Source organism: Dothidotthia symphoricarpi (assembly GCF_010015815.1).
Source record: "Dothidotthia symphoricarpi CBS 119687 unplaced genomic scaffold P153scaffold_5, whole genome shotgun sequence".
Lineage (NCBI taxonomy): Eukaryota > Fungi > Ascomycota > Dothideomycetes > Pleosporales > Dothidotthiaceae > Dothidotthia > Dothidotthia symphoricarpi.
Window position 1 is genome coordinate 447,939 of NW_022985012.1, and position 24,236 is coordinate 472,174.

The 24,236-nt window shown below is 40.8% G+C and overlaps 10 protein-coding genes across 10 annotated transcripts; 5 read left to right on the forward strand and 5 right to left on the reverse strand.

The window, feature by feature from the left end:
* Positions 1 to 9,239: 9,239 nt before the first annotated feature.
* On the forward strand, positions 9,240 to 9,887 carry P153DRAFT_382890 (uncharacterized protein; the record flags this gene model as incomplete). The annotated part of the gene is made up of 3 exons (XM_033670187.1): positions 9,240 to 9,314; positions 9,529 to 9,696; positions 9,756 to 9,887. The coding sequence occupies 3 exons, from the start codon at positions 9,240 to 9,242 to the stop codon at positions 9,885 to 9,887; spliced, it is 375 nt and encodes a 124-aa protein (XP_033526383.1).
* Positions 9,888 to 9,981: 94 nt separating this feature from the next.
* On the reverse strand, positions 9,982 to 10,893 carry P153DRAFT_285411 (uncharacterized protein; the record flags this gene model as incomplete). The annotated part of the gene is made up of 1 exon (XM_033663397.1): positions 9,982 to 10,893. The coding sequence occupies one exon, from the start codon at positions 10,891 to 10,893 to the stop codon at positions 9,982 to 9,984; it is 912 nt and encodes a 303-aa protein (XP_033526384.1).
* A 135-nt stretch (positions 10,894 to 11,028) lies between these two features.
* On the forward strand, positions 11,029 to 13,529 carry P153DRAFT_334427 (NGP1NT-domain-containing protein; the record flags this gene model as incomplete). Its single annotated transcript, XM_033665614.1, has 5 exons — positions 11,029 to 11,169; positions 11,334 to 12,075; positions 12,423 to 12,465; positions 12,517 to 13,036; positions 13,088 to 13,529. Exons 1-5 carry the CDS (start codon positions 11,072 to 11,074, stop codon positions 13,527 to 13,529), a joined length of 1,845 nt encoding a protein of 614 aa, XP_033526385.1. The 5' UTR covers positions 11,029 to 11,071.
* Positions 13,530 to 13,764: 235 nt separating this feature from the next.
* Positions 13,765 to 14,398, forward strand: P153DRAFT_182789 (uncharacterized protein). Its single transcript, XM_033662378.1, has one exon. It carries the CDS (start codon positions 13,964 to 13,966, stop codon positions 14,354 to 14,356), a length of 393 nt encoding a protein of 130 aa, XP_033526386.1. The 5' UTR covers positions 13,765 to 13,963; the 3' UTR covers positions 14,357 to 14,398.
* Position 14,399: 1 nt separating this feature from the next.
* On the reverse strand, positions 14,400 to 14,833 carry P153DRAFT_182869 (uncharacterized protein). Its single transcript, XM_033662380.1, has one exon. It carries the CDS (start codon positions 14,679 to 14,681, stop codon positions 14,442 to 14,444), a length of 240 nt encoding a protein of 79 aa, XP_033526387.1. The 5' UTR covers positions 14,682 to 14,833; the 3' UTR covers positions 14,400 to 14,441.
* On the reverse strand, positions 14,808 to 17,590 carry P153DRAFT_182793 (uncharacterized protein). Its single transcript, XM_033662379.1, has 4 exons — positions 17,518 to 17,590; positions 15,235 to 17,436; positions 15,023 to 15,184; positions 14,808 to 14,972 (listed from the first exon to the last, which is right to left on the reverse strand). Exons 2-4 carry the CDS (start codon positions 17,347 to 17,349, stop codon positions 14,934 to 14,936), a joined length of 2,316 nt encoding a protein of 771 aa, XP_033526388.1. The 5' UTR covers positions 17,350 to 17,436; positions 17,518 to 17,590; the 3' UTR covers positions 14,808 to 14,933.
* A 217-nt stretch (positions 17,591 to 17,807) lies between these two features.
* Positions 17,808 to 19,021, reverse strand: P153DRAFT_373838 (uncharacterized protein; the record flags this gene model as incomplete). The annotated part of the gene is made up of 2 exons (XM_033669481.1): positions 17,808 to 18,366; positions 18,420 to 19,021. 2 exons carry the CDS (start codon positions 19,019 to 19,021, stop codon positions 17,808 to 17,810), a joined length of 1,161 nt encoding a protein of 386 aa, XP_033526389.1.
* Positions 19,022 to 19,505: 484 nt separating this feature from the next.
* P153DRAFT_364461 (uncharacterized protein) lies at positions 19,506 to 21,179 on the forward strand. The gene is made up of 3 exons (XM_033667613.1): positions 19,506 to 19,726; positions 19,775 to 19,951; positions 20,218 to 21,179. Exons 2-3 carry the CDS (start codon positions 19,846 to 19,848, stop codon positions 20,820 to 20,822), a joined length of 711 nt encoding a protein of 236 aa, XP_033526390.1. The 5' UTR covers positions 19,506 to 19,726; positions 19,775 to 19,845; the 3' UTR covers positions 20,823 to 21,179.
* On the reverse strand, positions 20,981 to 22,416 carry P153DRAFT_182891 (phosphoglycerate mutase-like protein). Its single transcript, XM_033662381.1, has 2 exons — positions 21,384 to 22,416; positions 20,981 to 21,321 (listed from the first exon to the last, which is right to left on the reverse strand). Exons 1-2 carry the CDS (start codon positions 22,249 to 22,251, stop codon positions 21,140 to 21,142), a joined length of 1,050 nt encoding a protein of 349 aa, XP_033526391.1. The 5' UTR covers positions 22,252 to 22,416; the 3' UTR covers positions 20,981 to 21,139.
* Positions 22,417 to 22,621: 205 nt separating this feature from the next.
* P153DRAFT_310513 (WD repeat-containing protein JIP5) lies at positions 22,622 to 24,228 on the forward strand. The gene is made up of 2 exons (XM_033664772.1): positions 22,622 to 23,022; positions 23,076 to 24,228. Exons 1-2 carry the CDS (start codon positions 22,673 to 22,675, stop codon positions 23,986 to 23,988), a joined length of 1,263 nt encoding a protein of 420 aa, XP_033526392.1. The 5' UTR covers positions 22,622 to 22,672; the 3' UTR covers positions 23,989 to 24,228.
* Positions 24,229 to 24,236: the final 8 nt, after the last annotated feature.

Here is a 24,236-nt window from a genome sequence, read left to right on the forward strand (position 1 = left end):
ATAATTATTTATAACAATAAGATCTTAATTAACGTCTTAGTATTATAGGCAATGTCTTTAAACTTTAAGTATCTTTTATACAGTAAATTAGCTAAGTTTTAAACTAACTTTAACTTCCGTAAATTTATATTAGTCTAAGTATAGCTTACTTTTTTGTTTAATTCTTATACAGAATAACTTCTTAGTATACTTTATAGTGGATAGTATTTACTCTTAAGTAAGTTTGAGATAAAATATTCTTTAGAACTTATAATACCTAAGTTTATTATTTCTATATATTACCTACTAAACTACTTATTACTAATAAAATATACTGTAATCTCTTTATAACCTTTGTTTGAGATTTAGAATATTAAGTACGTTTATTACATTTACTATAGAAGTAGATTCTTTATAGAGAAGCTTTACTATTATAGTAAGGTACTTTATTATTGTAGGTTTTCTACCTATTTACGCTTGTAGTATATTAGATTAATATAAATTAGTAAGAATCTAATATAGTAACTTTATTTAAAAGCTAATACCTAGCCTCTTTCTAGATAGTAAAAATTAGTAGAAGTATATAGCAAGAGTAATAGAAAGCTAAGAAATTCACTATTCCTTAATTACTAGCTACTTAATATACTAATATAGTTATAAATAAAATAGCTAAGGTACCTATTTTAGAAAAAGCCTAATTTAGCTTTAAATAATAAATTATAGTTTTAGAAAATAGAATCTAACATTATATATTTATAATATTTTTTTAAATGTATATTCTATGTACTTTATATGTCTTATTATCTGTTTATACTAACTATAGTAGCTAAAGTTTAAGCTAATTATAAGCTTTCTATATTAATAGCCCCCTACTTTCTATTACTAATACTATTATTACTATTACTATTACTATATTAATTACTATTACTATTACTATTACTATTACTATATTAATTACTATTACTATTACTATTACTTTAATAGTTACTAGTCTATAGACTACTAATTGTGTAAAATAGTTCTATATATACTTATTTACTTTTAACAATCTTATCTTTACATAAAAATACTTTATATCTATAAGAGCTTACTCTAAGTAAATCTTATTTAAAGTAAAGATGAAATTATTATATTACCTAATTATAAGTAAGCTTAAGTAAAAAAGCTAAGTGTTAAACAGATCTCTATTTATGTTATAGATTTCTATAAGAAATAGGTAAACTACAACTTTATAAAGCTTAACTTTAAGTTTCTTATTAAATACAAAGTGCTACTAAATATCTAAATCTTTTATCTTTAGTATAGTTAAGAAGTCTGGTAATTTTATAAGCTACTACCTAGCCTTTATAAATTAAGGTTAACTATTCTATAAATTATAAAAGATAGAGAAAAATTAATCTTAAAACTTATTAACTACTACCTATATTAGTAAAGTAAAATAATAATAATAGAAATTTACTTTTAACGTATAATTAGAACTAAAGTAGGACTAAATAGGCTGTTAACGTTATAACTAGTTTTCTTTATTAAAACCTTGCTATATATTACAGTTAAGTATAGCTATATTTTAGTAGGGCTATAAATATTATAAATAGTTATTTATATATATACTACCTTAACTATAATCTTATACTTTTATGCCTATTAGCTAGAGAGAGTATTAGATTAAAAAACCTACTTAGCTATTAAAACTTAAATAGCTATAAATCTACTATTAATTTTATATACTTATACCTATTAAGACTTTTTAATTTATCTACTTTACTTTGTAAAAATAGAACTTATAATTCCTTTATTTTATATTCTACTTTAGACTTTAAGAAAGAGCTTATATAGCTAGTTATTATTATTAATCTATTTTTTTAAAGAATGAAACAGCTAATATAATATTACTTTATTATATTATTCTAACTAGAGGCTATAATTTTTAGGTACTATAAATTTTAGCGTAACCTTAATAATTTATACCTTAAAGTAATAATATCTATTCTTTAAAATCTTAGAATAATAACAAAAATTATCGTTATATTAGATAAGTAGTTAATAAGTAATTAGCTTCCTTTTTTAGCTATTAAAAAGTACAATATTAATACTAATTAGAAACTTTGGAAAAAGCTATAAGATTTTATTTTAACATATAGCAGGTAACTAAGTATAGGTTTCTTACTATAACTTAGAATAATACTAGTAATAATACTATACTTTCTTAGGTAGTTAAAGAAAACTTATTTAATAATAAAGCTACCTAAAGCTTATAAGAAAAGACTATACTATACTTTACCTATATTATTAACCTTATTATTTATATTATTTACTAGTATCTAGAACTAGCTACTTTTACTAAAGTTATTAAGACTCTATAAGAGTACTATATTTAAAACAATAAAGTATAAAAATGAGTTTTAACCGTATTATATAAGAAGTAGACTTTTTAATTATATATATTAATAATAAACTAATAAATTACTAGGTTAAAGCTATTTATGTTATAATTAACATCTTATTAAAGTAATATAAGTACTTCATATTAAGATAGCTATACTTTCTAGTTAAAGATTAGCAATCTATTATTAATAAGATAAAGATAAAATAGAATTATACTTATAATATTTATTAGTGTATAATTAAGCTATAGAGATATATTAATAAGTAGCTAAAGTAAGAAATTATTTTTAAGGCTAGTATAGATACTTATACTAGTAGTATTTTAGCTAAAAACAATACTACTAAGGTAGATCTTTATAATTTAAAATACTCTTAACTATCTTCTACTAAGTAGTATTACTTTAAGCTATTAATAAACATACTTAAGTAGTTTAAGAATATAATTAACTTTTTAAGTAAAAACTAAAAGCTATAAATTTAGTATACCTAGCTTATATACAATTACCTATTTAACTTTCTAAAACAGATTCTTAGAGACCTTAATAGAAATATTATAGATTAAAAAAGTATTAATTAGCTAGCTATAGTATAAGTTATAGCTATAAAAGGTTAGGTAAGATTAAGTAAGTACTTCTTAAAAACTAATATAAGGTATAACTTTTTATTTAACTATATAACAATCCTTAACTGAACTTAAAAACTTATAAGATTTAAGGTCTATTTATTATAGTTACTTATTATTATTTTAGGTTTATAGCGTATTTATGCTTCTAGTGTAAGCAGATAGACGTAACACAGTAAGAATCTAATATAGTAACTTAGTATAGAAGCTATTACCTAGCCCCTTTTTATGTAGTAAATATTAGTTAGAGTATATAGTAATAGTAATAAAGAGCTAATTAAAATACTATCTCTATAACAACTACCTACTTAATATACTAGTACAGATATAGATTTAAATACCTAGGTAGCTATTAGTTAAAGAATAGTTTTATTATTAACTCTAAATTATATTATAAACTAAAGCTAGGTTATAAAAACTCTTTAATTAACTAGTAATTTTAAATATAAAACTAGAGTAGCTTTAAAAAGGAAATAGGTAATAATAGTTTATTTAAATAAGCTAGTATATTAATATTTAATATGCTTTAAGAGTTAAGATTTAAATACTTTATCTATTTATCTATCTATCTTATCTCTCTTATCTTATCTTTCTTAATAACTAAGATTATACTTAACTAATAATATAATCTTATTAGCATAGTTTAGAAGTTCTTATACTATATCTTCTAGTAAACTATTAATTAAAGAATTAAAGTAAGTAATTACTAGTATTAGTATAGTACTTTAGATATCTCTAGTAAAATCTCTAAAGACTTAGTTAGATAGTAAAAAGAAATAAAGAAAATTACTTAGTATAATAGTAATATATTCTACTTAAGTAATTTAGATTTTAAGTAATATTTTATACTTAATAAAAAGCTTAAAGTAAAGCTTTATAAAATTAACATTTAGCTTATCTTTATATAAGTTTATAAGGCTAATAAGGCTTTTTTAAATACCTAGCTTTTTTAACTTAATAGCCTTACTACTAAGTAGTATAATAATACTGTTTTAACTAAATAAAAAAGGCGTTTTAAGTAAGCTTTTATAGACCTTAGGTATACTACTTAAAAAAAAAGACTTATAAAAGTAATTTAGAAAGTATAAAACCTTACTATAGGACTATAAGATTAATATAGGATTAAGATAAAGCTAGCTAATAGGTAGAAGTAAGGGTAATAGTAATAGTGATAGTAATAGAAAGCAGATAGCTAATAACTTATAACTAGGTTAAACTTTAGCTACTGTAGTTAGTATAATTATATAATAAGACCTAATAATTATTTAAAACGCGTATATAACTTAAATATAATAGTAATGTAATATATTAATTCCTATTCTCTAGGGATTATAGTTACTTATTAAAGCTATATACTAACTATATATATAGAATAAATTATAGGATTCTTAGAATAAATATAGATATTATATATAATTCCTAAAATACTTTTATAATTAAAACTAAAAAAAGTAAAGTAAATATATACTAAGCTTAACCTTTTACTTATAAAAATAATAAAGTTATAGATAGTTTTAAAAGCTTTTTACCCTTTATTTATTATAATTTAGTAGCTTTTCTACTTTAAGTTAAATTTTTAAAAACTTAAAAAGCTAATAATTCTAATAACTAAACTATTCAAAAACGGAAAACCTACCTTAATACTATATATATAATAAGTAATAGCTCTATAAATATTTCAAAGTAGTAAAAGGCTAATAAAGGTATATATTCTTAACCAGCTAAGATTATAAAGAGGATACTAATAATACTAATTACCTAAGTTAGTATTAAAAATATTTTTAATATTACTAAAAATATAATTAGTAACAAACGGTATTACTTATCTAATTAAATAATTTAGTAAATTATAATTTATAAATATTTAATTTCTTAAGAGGTAGACTAGCTAATAAACCTTTTAAACAGAGATATAGGTATAGATAAAGCTTTATATAATAAGACTAATAATCTATTTAATTATTTAGTTTTAGTAGAGTAGATAAATAACCTATATAAAGTTATTATTATAAAAAAGAATATTAAGTAGAAAAAGGATATAAAGAGCCTCCTAAGATATTTAGTATAAAAGTATATCTGCTTTATATATTACTATAATTAATAGCTATAATTTAATAGCCTAAATAATATTCTTATACTCTCTATATAAAACTAACTTATATTTTTATTCTAGTATAAATATATACTCTTATAATATATTTAGATTTTTTTATATATAACCTATATAAGTACCTTTTACCTAACCTTAACTATAGCTTTAACTACTTTTACCTAACTTTAACTTTAAGCTTTGACTACTTTTACTTAACTTTAACTTAAAGCTTTAACTACCTCTACTTAGCTATAACTCTAAGCTTAGACTACTTTAACCTAACTCTAACCTAGAGTCTATATAACTCTTACTAAACTCTAACCTGTTATTAGGCACTCTAAGCCTGTGTACTAGCGTAAGTAAAGTTTTGTATTTAATTTAAGTAAGATTTCTAAAGATCTAGCTAAGTAGTAAAAAGAAAGAATACTTTTCCTTATTAAAATTATTATTTATTCTACTTAGTAAGGAAATATTTTATATAGTACTTTATGCTATTTAAAAAAGTTTAAGTATAGCCTTATAAAGTTAAAGTCTAGCTTCTGTTTATAAAGGTTTTTTACCTTAAAGTTATAGTAGATTTTTACTTATTATATAAGTAGATTAAGGCTATATAGTAAGACTATAGTTAAGTAACTTAGTATAAAGGCTAATACCTAGCTACTTTATATATAGTAGATATCTCTAGAGGACAGAGATTAATATATTATATTACTATTGTATTTTAGTTGCGTATACGTTTTATTTGCTTATTAGTTCTTATTATATATTTACACTAACTACAGTAGCTAAAGTTTAACCTAGTTATAACTATCTACTTCCTATTACTATTACTATTGCTATTGCCTTTACTACTACCTATTAGCTAGCTTTATTCTTATTCTATATTAATCTTATAGTTCTATAGTAAGGTTTTATACCTTTTAAATTACTTCTATAAGTCTCCTTTTCTAGGTAGTATACCTAAAGTCTATAAAAGCTTACTTAAAATACCTCTTATTCTTAGTTAAAATAGCGTTGTTATGCTACTTAGTAGTAAGGCTATTAAGTTAGAAAAGCTAGGTATTAAAGAAAGCCCTATTAGCTTTATAGACTTATATAAAGAGGAGCTAAACTTTAACTTTATAAAGCTTTACTCTAAGCCTTTTATTAAGTATAAAACGCTACTTAATATCTAGATTACTTAAGTAGAATATATTACTATTATACTAAGTAATTTTCTTTATTTCCTTTTACTACCTAACTAGGTCTTTAAAGATCTTGCTAGAGATATCTAGAGTACTGTACTAGTACTAGTAATTACTTACTTTAATTCTTTAATTATTAGTTTACTATAAGACGTAGCGTAGAAACTTCTAGGCTACGCTAATAAAATTGTATTATTAGTTAGGTATAATCTTAGTTATAAAGAAAGATAAGATAAATAAGATAGATAGATAGATAGATAAAGATCTTAACTCTTAAAGTATATAGGATATTTATATACTAGCTTATCTATATAAACTATTATTACTTATACCTTCTCTAAAGCTGCCTTAGTTATATATTTAGAATTACTAGTTAATTAAAGAGTTTTTATAACCTAGCTATAGTTTATAATATAATCTAGGGTTTATAACTAAACTAAACTTTAACTAATAGCTGCCTAGGCTCTTAAATATACGTCTACACTAGTATATTAAGTAGCTAGTTATTAAAGAAATAGTATTTTGATTAGCTCTCTATTACTATTACTATATACTTTAACTAATATTTACTATATAAAAAGGAGCTAAGTAATAGCTTCTATACTAAGTTACTATATTAGATTCTTACTATGTTGCGTCTATCTACTTATACTAGAAGCATAAATACGCTATAAACCTAAAATAATATAGTAGATATAAGTAAAAGTAGAAAATAATAGTATTAATTAGTAAATTATCTATCTCTTAGTTATATTTTACTTAATATATTAGTATAAACGTATATTTAAGAGCCTAGATAGCTATTAGTTAAAGCTTAGTTAAATTATAAATCCTTTCTTAGATTATTAACTATAGCTTATTTATAAAAACTTTTACTAATAAACTAGTAACTTTTAGAATATAAGTAAGGTAACTTTAGTAAAGGTATATATAATAATACTTAAGATAGAAAAGCTAGTAAAGATAAATGTTTTATACTTTAAAAATCTTTATCTATCTATTTTATCTTTCTTTATAACTACATATATCGTAAATTAAAAATATAACTATATTAGTATAGCGTAGAAACTTCTACGCTACGTTTTATAGTAAGCTAATATATAAAGAGTTAAAGTAAGTAATTTCTAGAACTAGTATACTACTTTAAATTTCTCTAGTATAATAATTTAGATATCTTTAATAAAATTTCTAAAGACCTAGTAAGATAGTAGAAAGAATAGAAAGTTTTACTTACTATAATAGTCATTCTTTAGACTTAAAAAATAAAAATTTCTAATAGTACTATAAGTTTAATAAAAGAGTTAAAGTAGAACTTTATAGAGTTAATATCTAGTTTCTTTTTATATAAATTTATTTAACTAATAAAGCTTTCTATAAAACTTTAATTTATAACTTACTAAGCTTACTACTAAGTACTATAATAATACTACTATAACCTTAAATAAAAGCTACTTTAAGTAAGATTTTATAGATCTTAAGTATACTACCTAAAAACAAAGATTTATAAAAGTAATTTAGAAAGTATAAGACTTTACTATAGAACTCTATAATTAATATAGAATAAAGATAAGGCTAGATAATTTTATAATAGTAATAAAAGTAATATTATTAGTAATAGTAATAGTAATAGTAATAGTAATAGTAATAGTAATAGAAAGTAAAGGTAATAGTAATCGTAATAGTAATAGTAATAGTAATAGTAATAGTAATAGTAATAGTAATAGTAATAGTAATAGTACTAGTACTAGTAATAGTAATAGTAATATTATTAAAAAGTAGTAAGTTACTAACCTATAGCTAGGTTTAACTTTAGCTTCTGTAGATAGTATAAGTAGTAGAAGCTATTTAGTAATTTAGATATATCTATAACTAAAATATAATAATAATATAAAGTATTAGTATCTTTTTTTAGAATTTATATAGGTTTTTGGAACTAATTAAGTTTTCTTCTATACTAATCTTCTCTGAAATTATTAAAATTACTACTAATTAGTATATACATACTACTTTTACTTTAAATAAGAAAAACATAAAGTAGGCCTTTATAGATTCTTAGTATACTACCTAAAAAAAATTAGCTATAAGAGTAATCTAGAAGGTAAAAGATTTTACTATAGAAATAATATATATAGAATTTGTATATAGCTAGCTATTGTTAAGGTAGTAGTAATATTAATAGTAATAGTAATAGTATTAAAAAGTAGAAAGTTAATAACTAATAACTATACTAAACTTTAGCTTCTGTAGCTAGTATAATTGAAAAACACTATTAAGTAATTAATATGTGTATATAACTAAAACATAATAAGAATATAATATATTAATCTCTACCCTCTAAGGTTTAGATATCTTATATTAAGGTAAAATCTTAAGAAACTTCTTTGAATTATTAACATAGTTATATTTTAATTTTCTTATAGTTATTATCTTAATCGTTCTTTAAACGTATTTTATTAATTAATATTTCAGTCGTTTAGCTTTGTCTGTATTTCTGTTATTCAAGTAGTTCTTGAAATATTCCTACTGCTCTATTTAATAAAAAGCTTTCTATTTCCTATCAGAATCCTATTTTCAATATCGATTGTGGCTTTGCCAAATCCTGCGTGGATCCAAAGGCTGCTGATCTCGGCCATGAGTCAAAAAATTACCTGCCTACGCTGTTACCGCTGACGAACTTCCATTATAGGATATTCACTACCTAGTGTGAACGTTTTTAGTCCCAGTCAAGAAAGTACCTTTCTTGGGGACTGTGGACACCATAGAGGTAATGGGTTGACTTGGACACCGCCCTCTGCTGCACAGGGCGACGAATGATACTATATAGTACGGAAGAAAGCTAAAGCTATCTTGCTCCTGCTCAAACCAAACTCAATGGTTATCGTTACCAGACTCAATTTTGTACTTATATGTACCAAGAACGTAAAGTCCCTCTCTCCATCGTATTGCAGTCAATCTTTTAACAAAATGAGTGAACAGAATGCAACCAAGGTATCCTTCTTCCCAACAACCTACACTCATCGAAACTGCCATTGTTGAGTGCTTAGATGCGAAGGTACAGTAAGGAAGCGGGCAATGACATGCAAATCTAGGCATATGTTTCAGAAACGAGTACTACGCGGAAGCAAGTGCATCAGTACGAGCTAATGAACTCGTGCAGACTTTTCAACTATCGCGACAAGGATTTATGAGAGTGGTACATTGACAACCAAATTCCATGTCGACGGAACAGCTTTCGTAGTGCGATAGCGCTCAAAAAAAGTTCGCAGAAGTTCGTATTTGGGGATATCCGACCTGAGGTTTGCCGCCGCCTGAATGTCGATGATGCACCTGCAGAGGCGGTCGAGTTGGCGAGTGGGATGAAGCAGGTAATGGTAAAGACGGTCCAAGTGTACATCTTTCGGGAGTCACTAAGCGTCAAATGTCCTGCCAAAGCAGTAAGAGGGGTTAAGCAAAGAGAGTAAAAAGGGGCGAGACCAGACAAGTAGCACTGCAGTTGGATCTCCATCACGCGACAGGATTTTGCAACAAGGCCAAGAACAAGTTGGTTCGCGAGGAGGGTGAGTATAGCGTCCTAGTCGGCACATCCGGCAGGGGCAACTTTGAGCGCACGGCATTCAAGATATAGAAGACGACATGGCGGACAGAGCCATGCGTGAAGTAGCAACAAGACGAGAGCGTGTTGCCAGTCGAAGGATGTCTTTTCTCTTTTAATCTGCATACTACATCTTGCCGCCAGTAAGCTCCTCGGCGACGCGCTTGACTCTCTCCTTGGCCAGGCCAACACCCTCCCCGCCCTTGAGCTTCTGCAGCATCTCGCCAACGCCCTCTGGCATGGGCCCGTGCCACGGACTCAGGCCCTCCTTGCCCTCTGTCCTGGGGCCCATGTTGCCCTTGACGTCCCAGCCGATGGGGGCGTCGTCGGTACCAAAGACCTTCTCGATGGCGTCGTCCAGCTGCTGCTCGTCGACGATGAACTCGCGGGCGTTGATGTACAGGTCGTGCAGGCGCGAGGTGCGCACCTTCTGGACGCGGGCGACACGACGCTGGTAGGCCTCGCGGCGCTTGGGGGTGTTGACGGTGCGCGACGAGGCGGGCAGGGCGTCGGCGAGGAAGTCGCGGACGCCCTTGGACAGGGACGTGGCCGTCAGGACGTCGACGGGGCGCGGCGGGGCCGTGGCGAGCTCGCGGCGATGTGCGCCCGAGGCCTGGATCTTGGCCAGGTAGTGGGCGTCGGTGGTCCGCTTGCGCTCGTGCAGCTCGTCGACACCCGCCTGCAGGGCCTGTCTGCGGGCGTCGGCCAGGCGCTGCTTGTAGAGGCGGTAGTCGGCATCGCGGCTGTGGGGGCCCGGCGTCTTCAGGGCCTTGGGGCTGCGGGCCGTCTTGTCGAGGAAGGCGGGCGAGTGCTTGGGCAGCGGGTTGCGCGTCTTGAAGACGTCGCGCGGGACGGGCAGGTGGCCCTTGACGCGGGGCGCGAGGGGGAACGTGGGCTGCAGCGGCTTGGGCACGTCGATGTAGTTTGGCGACTGGGGCCCGAGGGCGCGGGCGGCGGGCGTCGACGAGAAGGCGCGGCTGCAGACACAGCCGACGCCGACAGGGACGCGGACGTGGACGGCGGGCAACCGGGGCGGCATGGTGCTGTGTGTGTGTGGTGCTCGCGAGTGCTGGCCGTGCTGGCTGGTGGTGGTGTCGCGCACAATCGTGCCAAGACGACTAGCTCGGCCGCTGCGCTCGAGAAAAAAAGTTCGCGCTCCTCACACCAGCCGACACCCCGTCGCAACCACTCCGCCGCAACCACTCCGCCTCAGCACAATGGGCACCCAGAAGAAAGAGGCCAGCCGCAAGGAGCGCCAGGGCAAGACGGGCGACGGCCTGGGCAACGTCAAGGTCAAGGGCGAGAACTTCTACCGGTACGTCTGCACGCTCTTCATCGCACCACCACGCCTCACTCCTTCCTCACTTGCAGACTGGTTCCTTCCTCACTTGTAGACTGGTTCCTTCCCTGCCTACACACTCTCCCTCTCGTGTCTAACAGACAACACGCCTACCACACGCATGCCTAACACCCCCACAGCTCGGCCAAAAAGGTCAAGGTCCTCAAGCGCCTCACCGACGGCAAGGCCCAGCGCAACGCAAAGGGCGACGTGACCAAGGCCGCCTCGTACCAGACCCGCGAGGCGCCCATTGCCCGCGTCGAGCCCAACCGCAAGTGGTTCAACAACACGCGCGTCATCTCGCACGATGCCCTCGAGTCGTTCCGCTCCGCCGTCCAGGCCCAGGCCTCGGACCCGACGACGTACCTGATGAAGCGCAACAAGCTGCCCATGTCGCTCATCGAGGAAAAGGGCAACATCAACGGCCTCAAGGAGCATGCCGCCAAGATTGCCGTCGACTCGCAACCCTTCTCTGACACGTTCGGCCCCAAGGCCCAGCGCAAGCGGCCCAAGCTCGACTTCAGCTCCATCGAGGACCTGGCGGGCCGCACCGGCACCATGCACGAGACATACGTCGAGCGTCTGGAGCAGGCCAAGCTGCTGTCGGGCACCTCGGGTGACGCCGAGGCCGTCGACAACAACCCAAATGGCGAGCTCACCACGGCAAGAGAATCCATCTTTATGAAGGGCACGAGCAAGCGCATCTGGAACGAGCTGTACAAGGTCATCGACTCGAGCGATGTCATCCTGCATGTCCTCGATGCCCGCGACCCCATCGGCACCCGCTGTCGCAGCGTGGAAAAGTACATCCGCACCGAAGCCCCGCACAAGCATCTCGTCTTCGTCCTGAACAAGGTCGATCTGGTCCCGTCCAGAGTAGCCGTAAGTCGATTGTGCCCCCACTTCCCTCCCCCCACCACTCTCTCCCTCGCCGCCATCGACCCCTCCTTAAGTCAAGGACTTTTTCTTATCCTCGCGATATACTCTATGAAATTGTTCTGTTACAAGTTGGGAAGAGCAACAGCGTCTCGCTCGCCCAACGCCGTCTTGGCTGCGGGTAGACTGGCTTCCGTTTTGGTTGCTGTCACCAGAGTCCTTAGTGATTTGTTTGAGTTGAGGGCCGTCTCTGCACAGCAGCATCGTGGCGGTTCTCTTAGTAATGTTTCACACATCTCGTTATCTTGTGTCGTATTTTTCAACTATCAAAACACTTGACTAACCCTTGACAGGCTGCTTGGGTGAGAAGTTTGAGCAAAGAGTTTCCAACTCTAGGTATGCAACTCGATACACCTGACTGTCCAACACACTTCTAACCATCTCTAGCTTTCCACGCCAACATCAACAACAGCTTCGGCAAAGGTTCGCTCATCGCCCTTCTCCGCCAATTTTCGTCCCTCCACAGCGATCGTAAGCAAATCTCCGTCGGCATGGTTGGCTACCCCAACACCGGTAAATCCTCCATCATCAACACACTTCGAAAGAAGAAGGTCTGCACTGTCGCGCCAATCGCTGGAGAGACAAAAGTCTGGCAATACATCACCCTAATGAAGAGGATTTACATGATCGACTGCCCGGGTATTGTCCCACCAAACCAGAGCGATACTGATGAAGAGTTGCTGCTGAGAGGTAGCGTGCGCGTAGAGAACGTCGAGTACCCTGCCCAATACATTGATGCTGTGCTCAGGCGGGTCCAGCCCAAATACCTGCAACGGACGTATGACATCAAAGACTACGACAATGATGCCGTCACATTTCTCGAAATTCTCTGCAGGAAGAGCGGTCGCTTACTAAAGGGTGGGGAAGCTGATATAGATGGCGCCGCCAAGATGGTGTTGAACGACTGGTACGTCTATATACTTGGTCGATGCCAACATTCGCTGACGATTTGTTCCAGGATACGAGGAAAGATTCCGTGGTTCACACCCCCACCGCTGTTGGAAGGCCAGGAGGCTGGCCCTGTACGCGGTGAGGCTCGCGAGGGACGACTCGGTGAGATGAGCAAGAAACGGAAGCGGGGCGGTGAGAGCGATGTTGCTGAGAGTGTCGCTGCCACAACTGATGTACCCGACGATGACGCCACCAAAGCTGATGAAGCCGAGTTTGCGGGCTTTAGCGGTGATGACAATAGCCTGCAGCTGGACGATGGTGAAGATGATGACGATGATGAAGACGACGTGTCCGAGGATGGAGATGAGAGTGAGGGAGGCACACTGTTGGATATCCCTGGGGCCGACGACGACGCTAGCGAAGATGATGAGGAGTTGGAGCAGGAAGTCGCTGCAATATCACAGGCCTTGTCCAAGGCGAAGAAGAGGCAACGAACAGATAAAAAGTAGTGTTAGACTTATGATTGAAATGATACCCCAGGCCGCAATGGCTCCTGACCAAGTCATCATTGTTGTCTGTTTCTAAGCTAGTATTCAATTTTCACCTTGTCATTAATTTCTTAACATGATGTCTGGTTTCAAAACATCATGAGTCCAAGATCACATGCGCAGTTCAGGGCAAGGAAAAACGGTGTACGATCAGTCTCGTCCTAGAAAATCCTCACGATGTTGTGCAGCGAAAAAAATCTGGGAGACTGTGCCGTGGTTAACACGGCTCTAGGCCGATCATCATAGAGGCAATCCGAATCGGCACAACTCTGGATGAAGGTCGTCTGGGTCGGCAAAACCCCGGAAGGCATGCAAGTGGTCGGTGGTGCTTGAGCGAACTATTGGGACACTTTCCCTTGATCTGGTCATCCCATTCTTCGTCACTCCATAGGTCAATGAAAAAAAAACCAGACTTTGGTTGCGGTCCGCCACGAGTAAGCCGAACCAAACATCATGTTGTTAGAAATATATATAAGAACTTCGTTCTTCGTTTTCATAATCATTCAAACATACTGAGTATATCTAACTACCAGCTTATCTCCTCTTCCAATTCTAACTTTCGAGTAACATCAAAGTACTCTGCAGCTACTACCAAAACTACCTCCACAACCACAACCAAAACTACCTCCACAATCACAACCACAACCACAACCACCACTACAACCACAACTACAACCACAACCACTACTACTACCATTACCACCATCTCCTCCAGCCTCCATCCCCATCATCAACATGGGTTCCTGCTGTTCTTTCTGCTATCCTTGCTTCCGGAGCATCGAGAATAAACCCGAGTGCTGCCTCTATGCCTCCGCCCACATGATGCCATGCGAGACTTGCGAGCCCAAGAGGTATCGGAAGTGGGAGCGCGGATTACCTCCCCTCCAGCGCTATGCAGCTGAGTATTGGCCCTAATGGGGGGAGAGAGGTGTCTGGGTTTGCGAATTTCTTTTCTGCTTTTGGGTTCTGTGGTCCTAGGGATCTGGCTGCTTCTGTGGTATTTCTGCTTCTTGTTTCTGTGGTCTTTTTTTTGCTTCTGAGTTGTTTCTGCTTCTGGGTTCTGGGCTTTCTGGGCTCTTCTTGTTTTTGTTGGTAGATAGGGCTGCCTAGCATGTGGTTGTTGAAGTCATATGTGGTACTGTCCTCTGCTGATGTTTGTTCTTGCTTGGAGGATCCGGGACTGTTATAGTAATGTAGTGCGTGTGCGTCATCAAACTGACTTAACAAGTGATGCCTCTTTAGGAAGTTTGTGACTTGTTCTCCCTTTACAATTACCAAGCTGTCTTGTGATATTAATCACATCGTACTCCAACCTACTAACCTTCTCCACTGATCTTGTCGCTCTTCCATCGTTTCTTCCCCTTGTCAACTCCTACACTCTCTGCACCGCTCAACCTTCGCTTTCTTGCAGCCCATTTAACATGGGACATTGGAGGAATAAGGGCAGTACATGCCTGTGTAGAGCGTTGGCGAGAATGGGAGGTTGTTTTCGTACGTTCCGAGTTGGGGCCGTCGGAATCGATGTCTGCGTCTTCTCCAGAGTCTATCAATTCCTGATGGTGTTGATAGAGAAGATGGTCTTCTTTGCTGCGGGGTTGCGTGTGGTTTGCTACGGCCTGCTAATGCATTAGCTATCCATAATCCCGCAAGGGGTAGATATGATTACCTCTGGATTTGTCGAGTGTCGTTTAAAGCGACCAATTGGACATGCGAGACTTGTCTCTCGTTCAATGTGTTTAAGAAAGCGTTGCTCCCACTTCGCCCTCTCTGCATCCTCGATCTGTGTGGCGACAGACGACGAAACGAGTTGTTTGGCCCAGTTGTGGAGTGGTAGACTCGACCTACGACACAAAGCATTATGTTCCTTCTCACTGGTCTCCACAACACACTCATGCTGCTCTTGCATATCACCGTCCTCAAGCATGACGATCGGTTTGCAGAACACACCATCCTGCACTACACGGTCCCCGGCTCGAGAAACAACCTCGTCTACGTCGCTATCTTCAACATCCTCCTCTATCTCGATTACGTCCCACAATTCGTCGTCGTTTCTTGTCCATGGTTCATCACCTCTGATAGGATTTGACTGCCCATCTCCTTGCAGAGCCTCCGAGATTGCGATCTTCTGCGCGATGCTCATTGTAGAGATAGAATGTACAGGTGGCGCATCTGGCATTCTGCCGCTGGGATACAGGGTTGGCAGCGCCCGACCAAAGCTTTTCCACGCCTGAAACTTGCCACTTGCGAGCCAGCGTTGCCTGTACTTGAAGATTGTAACCTGGAGACCGTTGGCGTAAAGTTCATGTTCGATCCCTATCACGATTGTCTCGAACGGCAGTAAACAGGTGTTTGTGAGGATAGGGCTCACTATGTCTTGCTTTTTGACTCTAGCTAAGGTCTTGCGAGTCACAGGTCGTTTCTGAAAGATCTGTGGCTCCTGGGCTTTCAGTCGTTGAAGAGCCAGGTACTCAGATGCCTCTACCTGTGTATCTTCATGTAGCAATCTTGTAGGGTCCCATGCAGGATTTCGAATTGTGGGATCCGGCCAGCCTCCCTCATCTGCCCAGAAGTAGTAATGCGGAACATCGCAGCCGGGGAAGCGGATATAAAACAAATTTTCCAATGTGCGCTTCTGATCCGACTCATCGGCCCCTTGCAAAAAAGGATCGCACTCCAAGTATGCTGGAAGATAGCATATTGCAGTCGGACGACATTGAGCTGCTTCATAAACTTCGAATGTTTTTCTCCCTTTATTTTTGTGCCTTTGAACGTGCCGCCTCTCACGGTCTGTCTTCATCGCATTAACACTAGCGTTGACTCTTAGTAGCTTGCGGTTCTCCCGATACCATTTCCGATATACGTCCACTAGCTTCTTCGTCCGATGGTGCGGGCGAAGGGTGAAAAATATACGTGCATTCCAACCTTGTACATGAGTACGTCCTGCCCAAATAGATGCTTTCTCAATAACAGCCTTACGCAGAACACCTTCCAAGATGCCGTTACGAACAGCGGCCCTCGTTTGCTGCGAGAGCAATGGCGCATAGTCTGGATTGATTTCCGGGGGATATGTCTGGCCTGGGAGTGTGAGTTTCTCCAAAGTCATCGTTGTCATCAGTTTAAGGGGCGCGTACGGAACATGGCGCGGTCGAGATTCAGCAAAGCTTATTTCCTGGCGAAGGGTATAAGATGGCGCGCGGAGTGTTCGAGGGGGACTTATAGTGGGCATCTTGTGATATGGCCATTCGAAAAGGCGGAGTTTGCAAGCGGGAATGATAGGCTCATTGACCGATCTGGTTGTAGACTCCGTAGATGTGCTATCCCAGGACACGTCACTGAGTAGATAGCCTATGGTTCCTGCCTCTTCGTTGTCTATTCCCGTCAAGATTCTGTGGTATACTTCTATCCCGTCTTCGTCCATCTCATCCTCACTAACATCCTCCCCCCGCTCCCTCTTTCTCTGCTTTTCCTCGTTTCTCTTGTACCTTGCTACAACGACTGCATGTTTGTCATCTTCCGCCTTCTTCTTCGCCTGCTCCGCTTCTTCTTGCCTTCTTTTGCGCTCGCGAACTACCTCCCTCGCCATTCTTTCCTTCTCGATGTCACTCCTCAACAGTGTCTTTGTCATTTGAGCTTTCTTCATATCCTTGATATACAACTCGCGTGCCTTGCACTCCCTCACAAGCTCTGTGTGGTTCCACTCATCATATTTAGAGTCAGTCTTGTCACCATCTTTGACCTTATGAGTGCCGCCACGCCTTCGAACGCCAGATTGCGCAGTCATACCGCGTGGCTTTGGTAGCTCCGAGCTGGGGTGGATGTCGATATGATCCTTTTTCGCCTTGCCTCTAGGCCTTGTGCTAGGCTATCGCTTGTTATTATATAAGTAGGAGTACATGACTGTTCCAGATAAGTGAGACTTGGGAATATCACACAGCGGGGGTATCTTTACCTGGTAACAGCGATGTAAGACTTAGTTTATAGGCGTGCCACCGTCAACTCTCGGTCCCATGTTATGGCTCACACTACTCACCAGCTATCAAGTCTTTGTAGATTAGCATAGAGGCAACATCCCTTGTTTGACGGACTTTGGTTTCTAACGATCCATTGATCCGAGACAAGACAATGGGATAAAGCACCACATGCTACTGTATGCCAATATTAATGGCTCGTTGTATTTCGAGTATCAAGGTATCACGCTGCACAATGTCAATACACAGAATCGAATTTGGAGAAAACTACTTACAACTCCGATTTCTCGGTATTCTCTTGCCGTTTTTCCGATCTGAAATCAAAGAAGCCTTCCAACTCCATCCATTCCGCTGTGAATGCCATAACTAACTTGGTCCAATCCTCGACCGTATTCATGTCTAAGTGTTTCCCATCATCACTTATCGTATGCCACACTCTGGGAAAAGGCGAAGGAATAATGTGTAGAATGTCCACCCCACGAGCCATGAAGGGAACGTGATCATCTTCCACGTAACCGCCCAAGAAGTTGTCATCACTCTTGTCGCCCTCGGGCAGAAAGTGTGGCTCGGCACGCGGTGTTTTGTTCTTGCGCTTCGCCATCTTTGCTGCGTGATTCGGGGAGGATTTCATCAGACCTAGTGCCCGTAGACGGTCCTCGGCGGTTGCCATGTGTTTGTATGCCCAATGTGTGGTCTTGAAGTACGACGGAACACGAGGGCTTGCAGAGCCGAGGAGGTCGAGTAGGAGAAACAGCTCAATCGAGTCGAGTGGTGTACGGTACGTCGATGCGGCGGCATGGAAGGTCGTTTCCCAGTCACCAGCCAAGGCACTGCACACAACATGTTAGCAGCCTACGTAGAGTTATGATGATGTCAACCATACCGTGCGCCGTAGAGACTGTCCGTATCCGTCCAGCTCTGGAACGCCTCCTCCCCGTCCAGCAACAATATCTGGACGCCCTTGTGCTCTGCGTCCAGATCGTCTCCGCTCCCGTCGGCCCACTTCTTCGTCAGCGCTGCATCGATACTGCGCGCAATGTGCATGATCATGGCGCAGGGCGCAGCGCTATCAACTGCTCCTATGAATCCCTCGGGCGTGTACTTGCTGTCGTAGTGGGCGACCAATGCCAGCCTGGATACGTCGCCCTCATGACTTCCAGGTGGGTCGCGCGTCGCAATGATGTTTACAAAAGGTATCTCTTTGCCATTGCTCACTGGCGTGGTCGATGTTGAGTTATGAAGTTGGATTGCCCACTCTGGCAGATGTGTCGCGAAGAAGTCCACGAAATGCTGTCGGACCGCTGAGTTTCCCTCGGTTCCAGATACTCGCGTGCGCAGTATTGGCGCTAATAAGGCGCCCTTCTCGATATCGAAATCGTCACCCGGGCCGGGCAGATTCTTGAGGGTTTCGTCGCTGAGATCATGGTAAGCAGTTCCGAGTGATATGAGCGAAACTAGCGGCAGCAACGCAGATGCGAACAACATAGTGGCGATGTTCACATCAGGAGCTTGAGATTATTAGAGCGCCTGCTGTCACTAGATGTTGGATGAAACGATTGTACTCTTACAGTTCAATAGCTTGGATCGTGGCATTGGCACGCTACGCACATGCACGTGATATCGTGATTCGCGATTCGTGATCCGCTTGCACGACGCCTTCATACTTCAATAGCAACGTACTTGAAAATCTTGTGAGACCCGTTAAGGCTAAGATGCATGTGACTAAACGCGATGGAAATATGCGATATCTCGTGTGTACTGTAACACTTGGGAGCTGGTGAGGTCTCACACACTTGTCAAAGTAGCCATAGATTCCTCTTGAACTGTGACACGTCCAGGCATTAAGGCTTTGACATTGAAAGTTGATAACATTTTGTATGGCTGTGAAGTGTCAGACGCGAGTGCCAAGTTCACGGCAAGTAACTGCTTCAAGTTAGCCGAGCACTTGAGCACCACGCCTCGTTTGACTCTGCAACATCTACAACCGTCCGTCAACCAACATGCAACCACGCCGTTACGCATTGACGGGCGCGTTTAAAGGCTCCTCGCCATGGTCAAGAGCAGGCCGTCCAGCTCTGCAGTTGCAAACTGCCCGATTTGTTTGCCGCAGTTGCCAAAAGAAGTTTTCCACGTCCTCTATACTTCGACAGGCGTCAAAGACAGCCCCTAAGAATGTCGAAAAAGAGCAGAGTGGGTGAATTGCTTGAAGAATGTGATCATGGCTGATAGAAGCTTTAGTGTACAAGTCCAAATTGCTGATTTACGATGCGGGCGACACACGTACAACTTGGGTTTCTTTCTGGAAAGCCATGGCCTTGTTGCAGTTTGGGACCACGCTCGTCTTTGGTGTACCTCTCCTATGGTACAACGAGAACCAACCAGATCCAAATCTTCGGAAATCTCAGGCTATCTTAGGTAGGAAAAGTTTCCTTTAGATCATCAGTCTTCTGCACTTTTTCTAGGTGCTGCCATCCATTGCTGTGCTATCGATCCTCTTCATCCTTGGACAATTGGACTGTCAGAAATCTCAACGTCTTTCATGTCACCTTGGGATTGGTTATCGGGGCCATGTGTAGCTGTTCCTGCCCAAATGATGGTTACTTCGACTTACTTTAGTCTTGATCAAAACTACTACTCCCATACTTATTTTCTTTCTAAAACGCTTGACTAACATCCTTCAGTTGGCGTTCTCGGCACCATTCCCACGCTTACAATGGCCTACGTCACCGCCCCCTTCGCTCATCAAGTGTTTCTCCAAATCCCCGAGAACGCGCGACGGAGCAGGCGCAACCTGATGAACTTTGCTCGCACGCTCACCGCCGACACAAAAGGTACCGCCAACACCAAACTTGAGTTCGTAACCCTGCGCATTTTCCCCTTCCGAAAGCGCACCACCGCGTTCTTGCACGAGCTTCGCGCCCTACCTCCAATGAAGTTCCGATTGGCCAATATCGAGTTACCGAAGAGCGAGGAGTGGGTCAAGAGGCAGCGCGAGAAGGGCATATTTCAAAGAATGTATGAGGTGGTAAATGAGCCAAGGTTCAAGTTCTACGTCAAGGAGGGGCGTATGTACACGATGAAGACGGGTGTGCCGGGTGTATGGGAGGAGGTGGCGAACAGGATTAAGGAACAGACGGTTGCGGAGAGAAGTAGTATGGAAAAGGAGAAGGGCGTTGCGAAACGGCCGGTCCTGGCCAGAATTCCTGTAAAGCCTGTCAAGGAACTTGAGAGGGAGAGGATCAAGAGGCAAACTGCAAGACCGACCGCGAGGTCACTAAACAGATGAGACGCGGTACCATGCGACTCAAAGAACCACTAGAACTGACAGGGCATATTAATTAGTGTCGCAGCAGGTATATAGTCACGAGCCGCGCACTGAGCTATCGGTCGATCGGTATTTTGGTCGCGACAATTAGCTTGTTGGATTAGTTGTACAATCGAGAACGGCATATTTCAAGTGGATCAGCTCGATTCACTTTCCAAAGCGTTACAGCAAACCAGAAGCTTAATATGCTATTCTGGGAGGCCTGCAAATAGACTCAGTGTTCATATTGAAACTTATTTAGCACTTTAACTATTATAGAGCCTGACTTGTTCTTTGATTTACAAACAACATGAGCAGTCATTACAGCTAGAATCACGAATCGTCGGCGAAGGTGTGCATGTAGGCTGAGTGCTGTATGGCAGAGGTACGGTTGTTGTGCCATTACCGTTGAGGGTCGTTGCTTTGACAAGTACAGGAATTGATGCACCGGTGTTTAGTTTGAAGACACGGTGTCCAAGTACTACGACAAAACATTAGCGTTTTCGTACAACAATGTTGAAACTTAATGGCATCGCAACTTACCTCGTAGTAGGCTACCTATTTCGCCAGAGTGGGAAGTAATCGAGATGTATGTGCTACTATCATTCACAAGGATATCGTCGAGTACCTGCTTGGAACGAATGTCTTGGTTGGTCTGAGGCTCAGCGTGTAGTTCTGTCCAGTATGGATCTTTCTCGGCGAAGTGTTTTTCAAATTTGAAGGATGGGAAGTTCTGGTGAATATATGATTTGGTGCTTCGACGATCACAAGTGTGCGCACTAATGCCTTCGCGGAGAAGTTCCTTGATAGTTGGGATGAAGGGACTTTTGCGTGGGACATCTAGACCAGAGAAAGAAAGTCTGGCTGTGTCGAGACAACGGTGTAGTGGGCTTGTGTAGTATGTCTCGGGGGGAGTAATCTTCTCGTCCTTGATAAGATGTGCCCAGAAATTGTTCACGGACTGTGCTTGAGCAATGCCGGCTGCGGTGAGATGTGCATCTGCCCACGTAACCGTGTCATTTCCGTCAAGTTCAGACCAGTAGCAGTTCCAAGCCGGGGTGCCAAAGTAGGTTTCTGCAAGATTGTGATATCCCTCTCCGTGACGACCCAGGAAGAACAATGTGTAGCGTTCGTTTCGTGGGGCCTTCTGGTTTAGAGTGGAAATGTAATGGTCAAGCCGCTGCCATTGCGTAGTGTTTGTCTCGCTCGAACCCAATGAGTCGCTAGGGTACGACCTCTGGATCAAGCCATAGTTTGAAGAGGTGAAATTGAAGGTCGAGGAATCTGTAGCATTGTCGTCCTGGAGGAAGATCCCGGACAGGACTGAGTACTCGATATGCTTCGTGGGAGAGTGAGCATGGACTGCAGATGCAGCGGCGAGAAGGCCACAGAGAAGAGTTGATGCAATCATGTTTGACAGCAAGAGATCTTGTTTGGAAGGAAAGCAAGTGACGCTTTCGACATGCAAAGTACCTCCTCGGCTTTACGAGCTTACTCGGGGTTGGCTCTATTATTTAGCCGGGTATATAGGTCGATTGAACTGAGGTTGTTATGCAAGGCTTCGAGCCAATCATCAGAAAACGTGGACCGGCCACGTTCCAATTTGAACTGCACCTTCTGGACGTGAGGCGGCACGGCTACCAGGTTAAAAAGGACATGCGCTCTTGATTGGTATAATCCCCGGCTTCCTCAACTAACCAAGAGAGGTGAACGGGGTTCAAGGTGCGTGACCCACCCTCGGTTAAAACTGCCAATTCGCAACTGCTAGCTCCACAAAAAAGTTGAAGCTGTTCGCGCATCCGTTCTCGAGCGACAACAATCCTGCAGCAACCATGTTCGAGAATGTGTGCGCCATCCCGCTGGACCACGAGCTTTTTGCGCAGGCGGTCCATCCAGGAGAGCCGATTGTTGCAGTAGGACTGGCGTCGGGACACGTGCACACGTACAGGCTTCCCCCAGGCGCGAGCGATGACAGCGACAACGACGCGACCTTGGCCTCGGAGAACGGCTTCGGGCACATAGAGACTGCCTGGAACACGAGGCGACACAAGGGGAGCTGCAGGACTCTGGGCTACAGCATCGACGGCGCGCAGTTGTACTCGGCGGGCACCGATGGCATCGTCAAGGTTGCAGATTCTGCGACTGGCAAAGTCACGGCAAAGATTGCTGTCCCTCTCGACCCGTATGCCTTGTCGCGCCCATGCTATATCGATGCGAGATATTGACCGTGTACAGCGCCAACAACGCCATCGATGCCCCGACGCTCGTCCACGCACTCTCGCCGCAGTCGTTCATCCTCACGACCGACTCATCGGCGCTCTACATCTACGACATCCGCGCATTGGGTCCAGGGTCAAACCTGAAACCCGAAGCAACGCACCGCCCTCACGACGACTACATCTCTTCCCTCACGCCTCTCCCACCTACGCAGGCTAGCACCAGTGGGTTTAGCAAGCAGTGGGTTACGACGGGTGGAAGCACCCTGGCTGTCACAGACTTGCGGAGAGGCGTTTTGGTACGCAGCGAGGATCAAGAAGAAGAGCTTCTCAGCTCCATCATCGTGACTGGCTTGTCAAAGAAGGGCACAAACGTTGGTGAAAAGGTATTGGTAGGTGCAGGCAACGGCGTCGTCACCCTGTGGGAACGTGGTGTCTGGGACGATCAGGACGAGCGCATTACCGTCGATCGCTCCAAGGGCGGCGGCGAGAGTTTGGATGCGCTCGCGCTGCTGCCAGATGGTGTGGGTCCTGGTGGAAAGATCGCTGCAGTGGGCATGGGCAACGGCGGGCTGCGATTCATCAAGATTGGGCCCAACAAGGTCATCGCAGAACTCAAGCACGACGAACTATCGCAAGAGGCTGTCATTGGGCTCGGTTTCGATGTACATGGCAGAATGATCAGTGGCGGCGGCAAGACGGTCAAGGTTTGGGGCGAGAAGACTTGGCAGGACGTTGACACAGAAGAAGAAGAAGTTGCCGCAGTTGTTGCTAAGCGAGACCACGAGAGTGATGACGATGAAGATAGCGATGAAGATATGGAGGATAGTAGTGACGAGGAAGAGCAGAAGCAGAAGCGCAAGAAAAGAAAGAGGAACAAGGGTACGCAGCAGAAAGGACATGGCATCTTGCAGTTCTCAGGGTTGGCTTGAGAGAGTGACATGTATCGAATGCAACGATACGGTTTCAAACTTCCAAGCGATACTACCTACTCAACCTTTCGTTACGTTGCCACTGCCATTGATTGAGAAATTGGACATGTAAGCCAATATGCACTTTCCTTCCGCTAAACAGAACAATCGGCGCACGATAGGTAGTTGTATGTTAGTTGCATGCATGTCTAACGTGGTATTGGTTGAGCGACGCAGTTCTGTGACAGTTCAAGAAGACGTAGTAACCG

What these genes read in the sequence shown, in the direction of transcription:
- P153DRAFT_182789 (XM_033662378.1), top strand. Translation starts at nt 13,964, where the DNA reads ATGAAAAAAAAACCAGACTTTGGTTGCGGTCCGCCACGAGTAAGCCGA.
- P153DRAFT_182869 (XM_033662380.1), bottom strand. Translation starts at nt 14,681, where the DNA reads ATGCTAGGCAGCCCTATCTACCAACAAAAACAAGAAGAGCCCAGAAAG.
- P153DRAFT_182793 (XM_033662379.1), bottom strand. Translation starts at nt 17,349, where the DNA reads ATGACTGCGCAATCTGGCGTTCGAAGGCGTGGCGGCACTCATAAGGTC. An exon ending in GACACTCGACAAATCCAGAG is followed by an intron (nt 15,185 to 15,234) that starts GTAATCATATCT and finishes ATGCATTAGCAG; the next exon opens with GCCGTAGCAAACCACACGCA. An exon ending in CTCGCCAACGCTCTACACAG is followed by an intron (nt 14,973 to 15,022) that starts GCATGTACTGCC and finishes ATGGGCTGCAAG; the next exon opens with AAAGCGAAGGTTGAGCGGTG.
- P153DRAFT_364461 (XM_033667613.1), top strand. Translation starts at nt 19,846, where the DNA reads ATGGCCTTGTTGCAGTTTGGGACCACGCTCGTCTTTGGTGTACCTCTC. An exon ending in GAAATCTCAGGCTATCTTAG is followed by an intron (nt 19,952 to 20,217) that starts GTAGGAAAAGTT and finishes AACATCCTTCAG; the next exon opens with TTGGCGTTCTCGGCACCATT.
- P153DRAFT_182891 (XM_033662381.1), bottom strand. Translation starts at nt 22,251, where the DNA reads ATGATTGCATCAACTCTTCTCTGTGGCCTTCTCGCCGCTGCATCTGCA. An exon ending in AATAGGTAGCCTACTACGAG is followed by an intron (nt 21,322 to 21,383) that starts GTAAGTTGCGAT and finishes GTTTTGTCGTAG; the next exon opens with TACTTGGACACCGTGTCTTC.
- P153DRAFT_310513 (XM_033664772.1), top strand. Translation starts at nt 22,673, where the DNA reads ATGTTCGAGAATGTGTGCGCCATCCCGCTGGACCACGAGCTTTTTGCG. An exon ending in ATTGCTGTCCCTCTCGACCC is followed by an intron (nt 23,023 to 23,075) that starts GTATGCCTTGTC and finishes GACCGTGTACAG; the next exon opens with CGCCAACAACGCCATCGATG.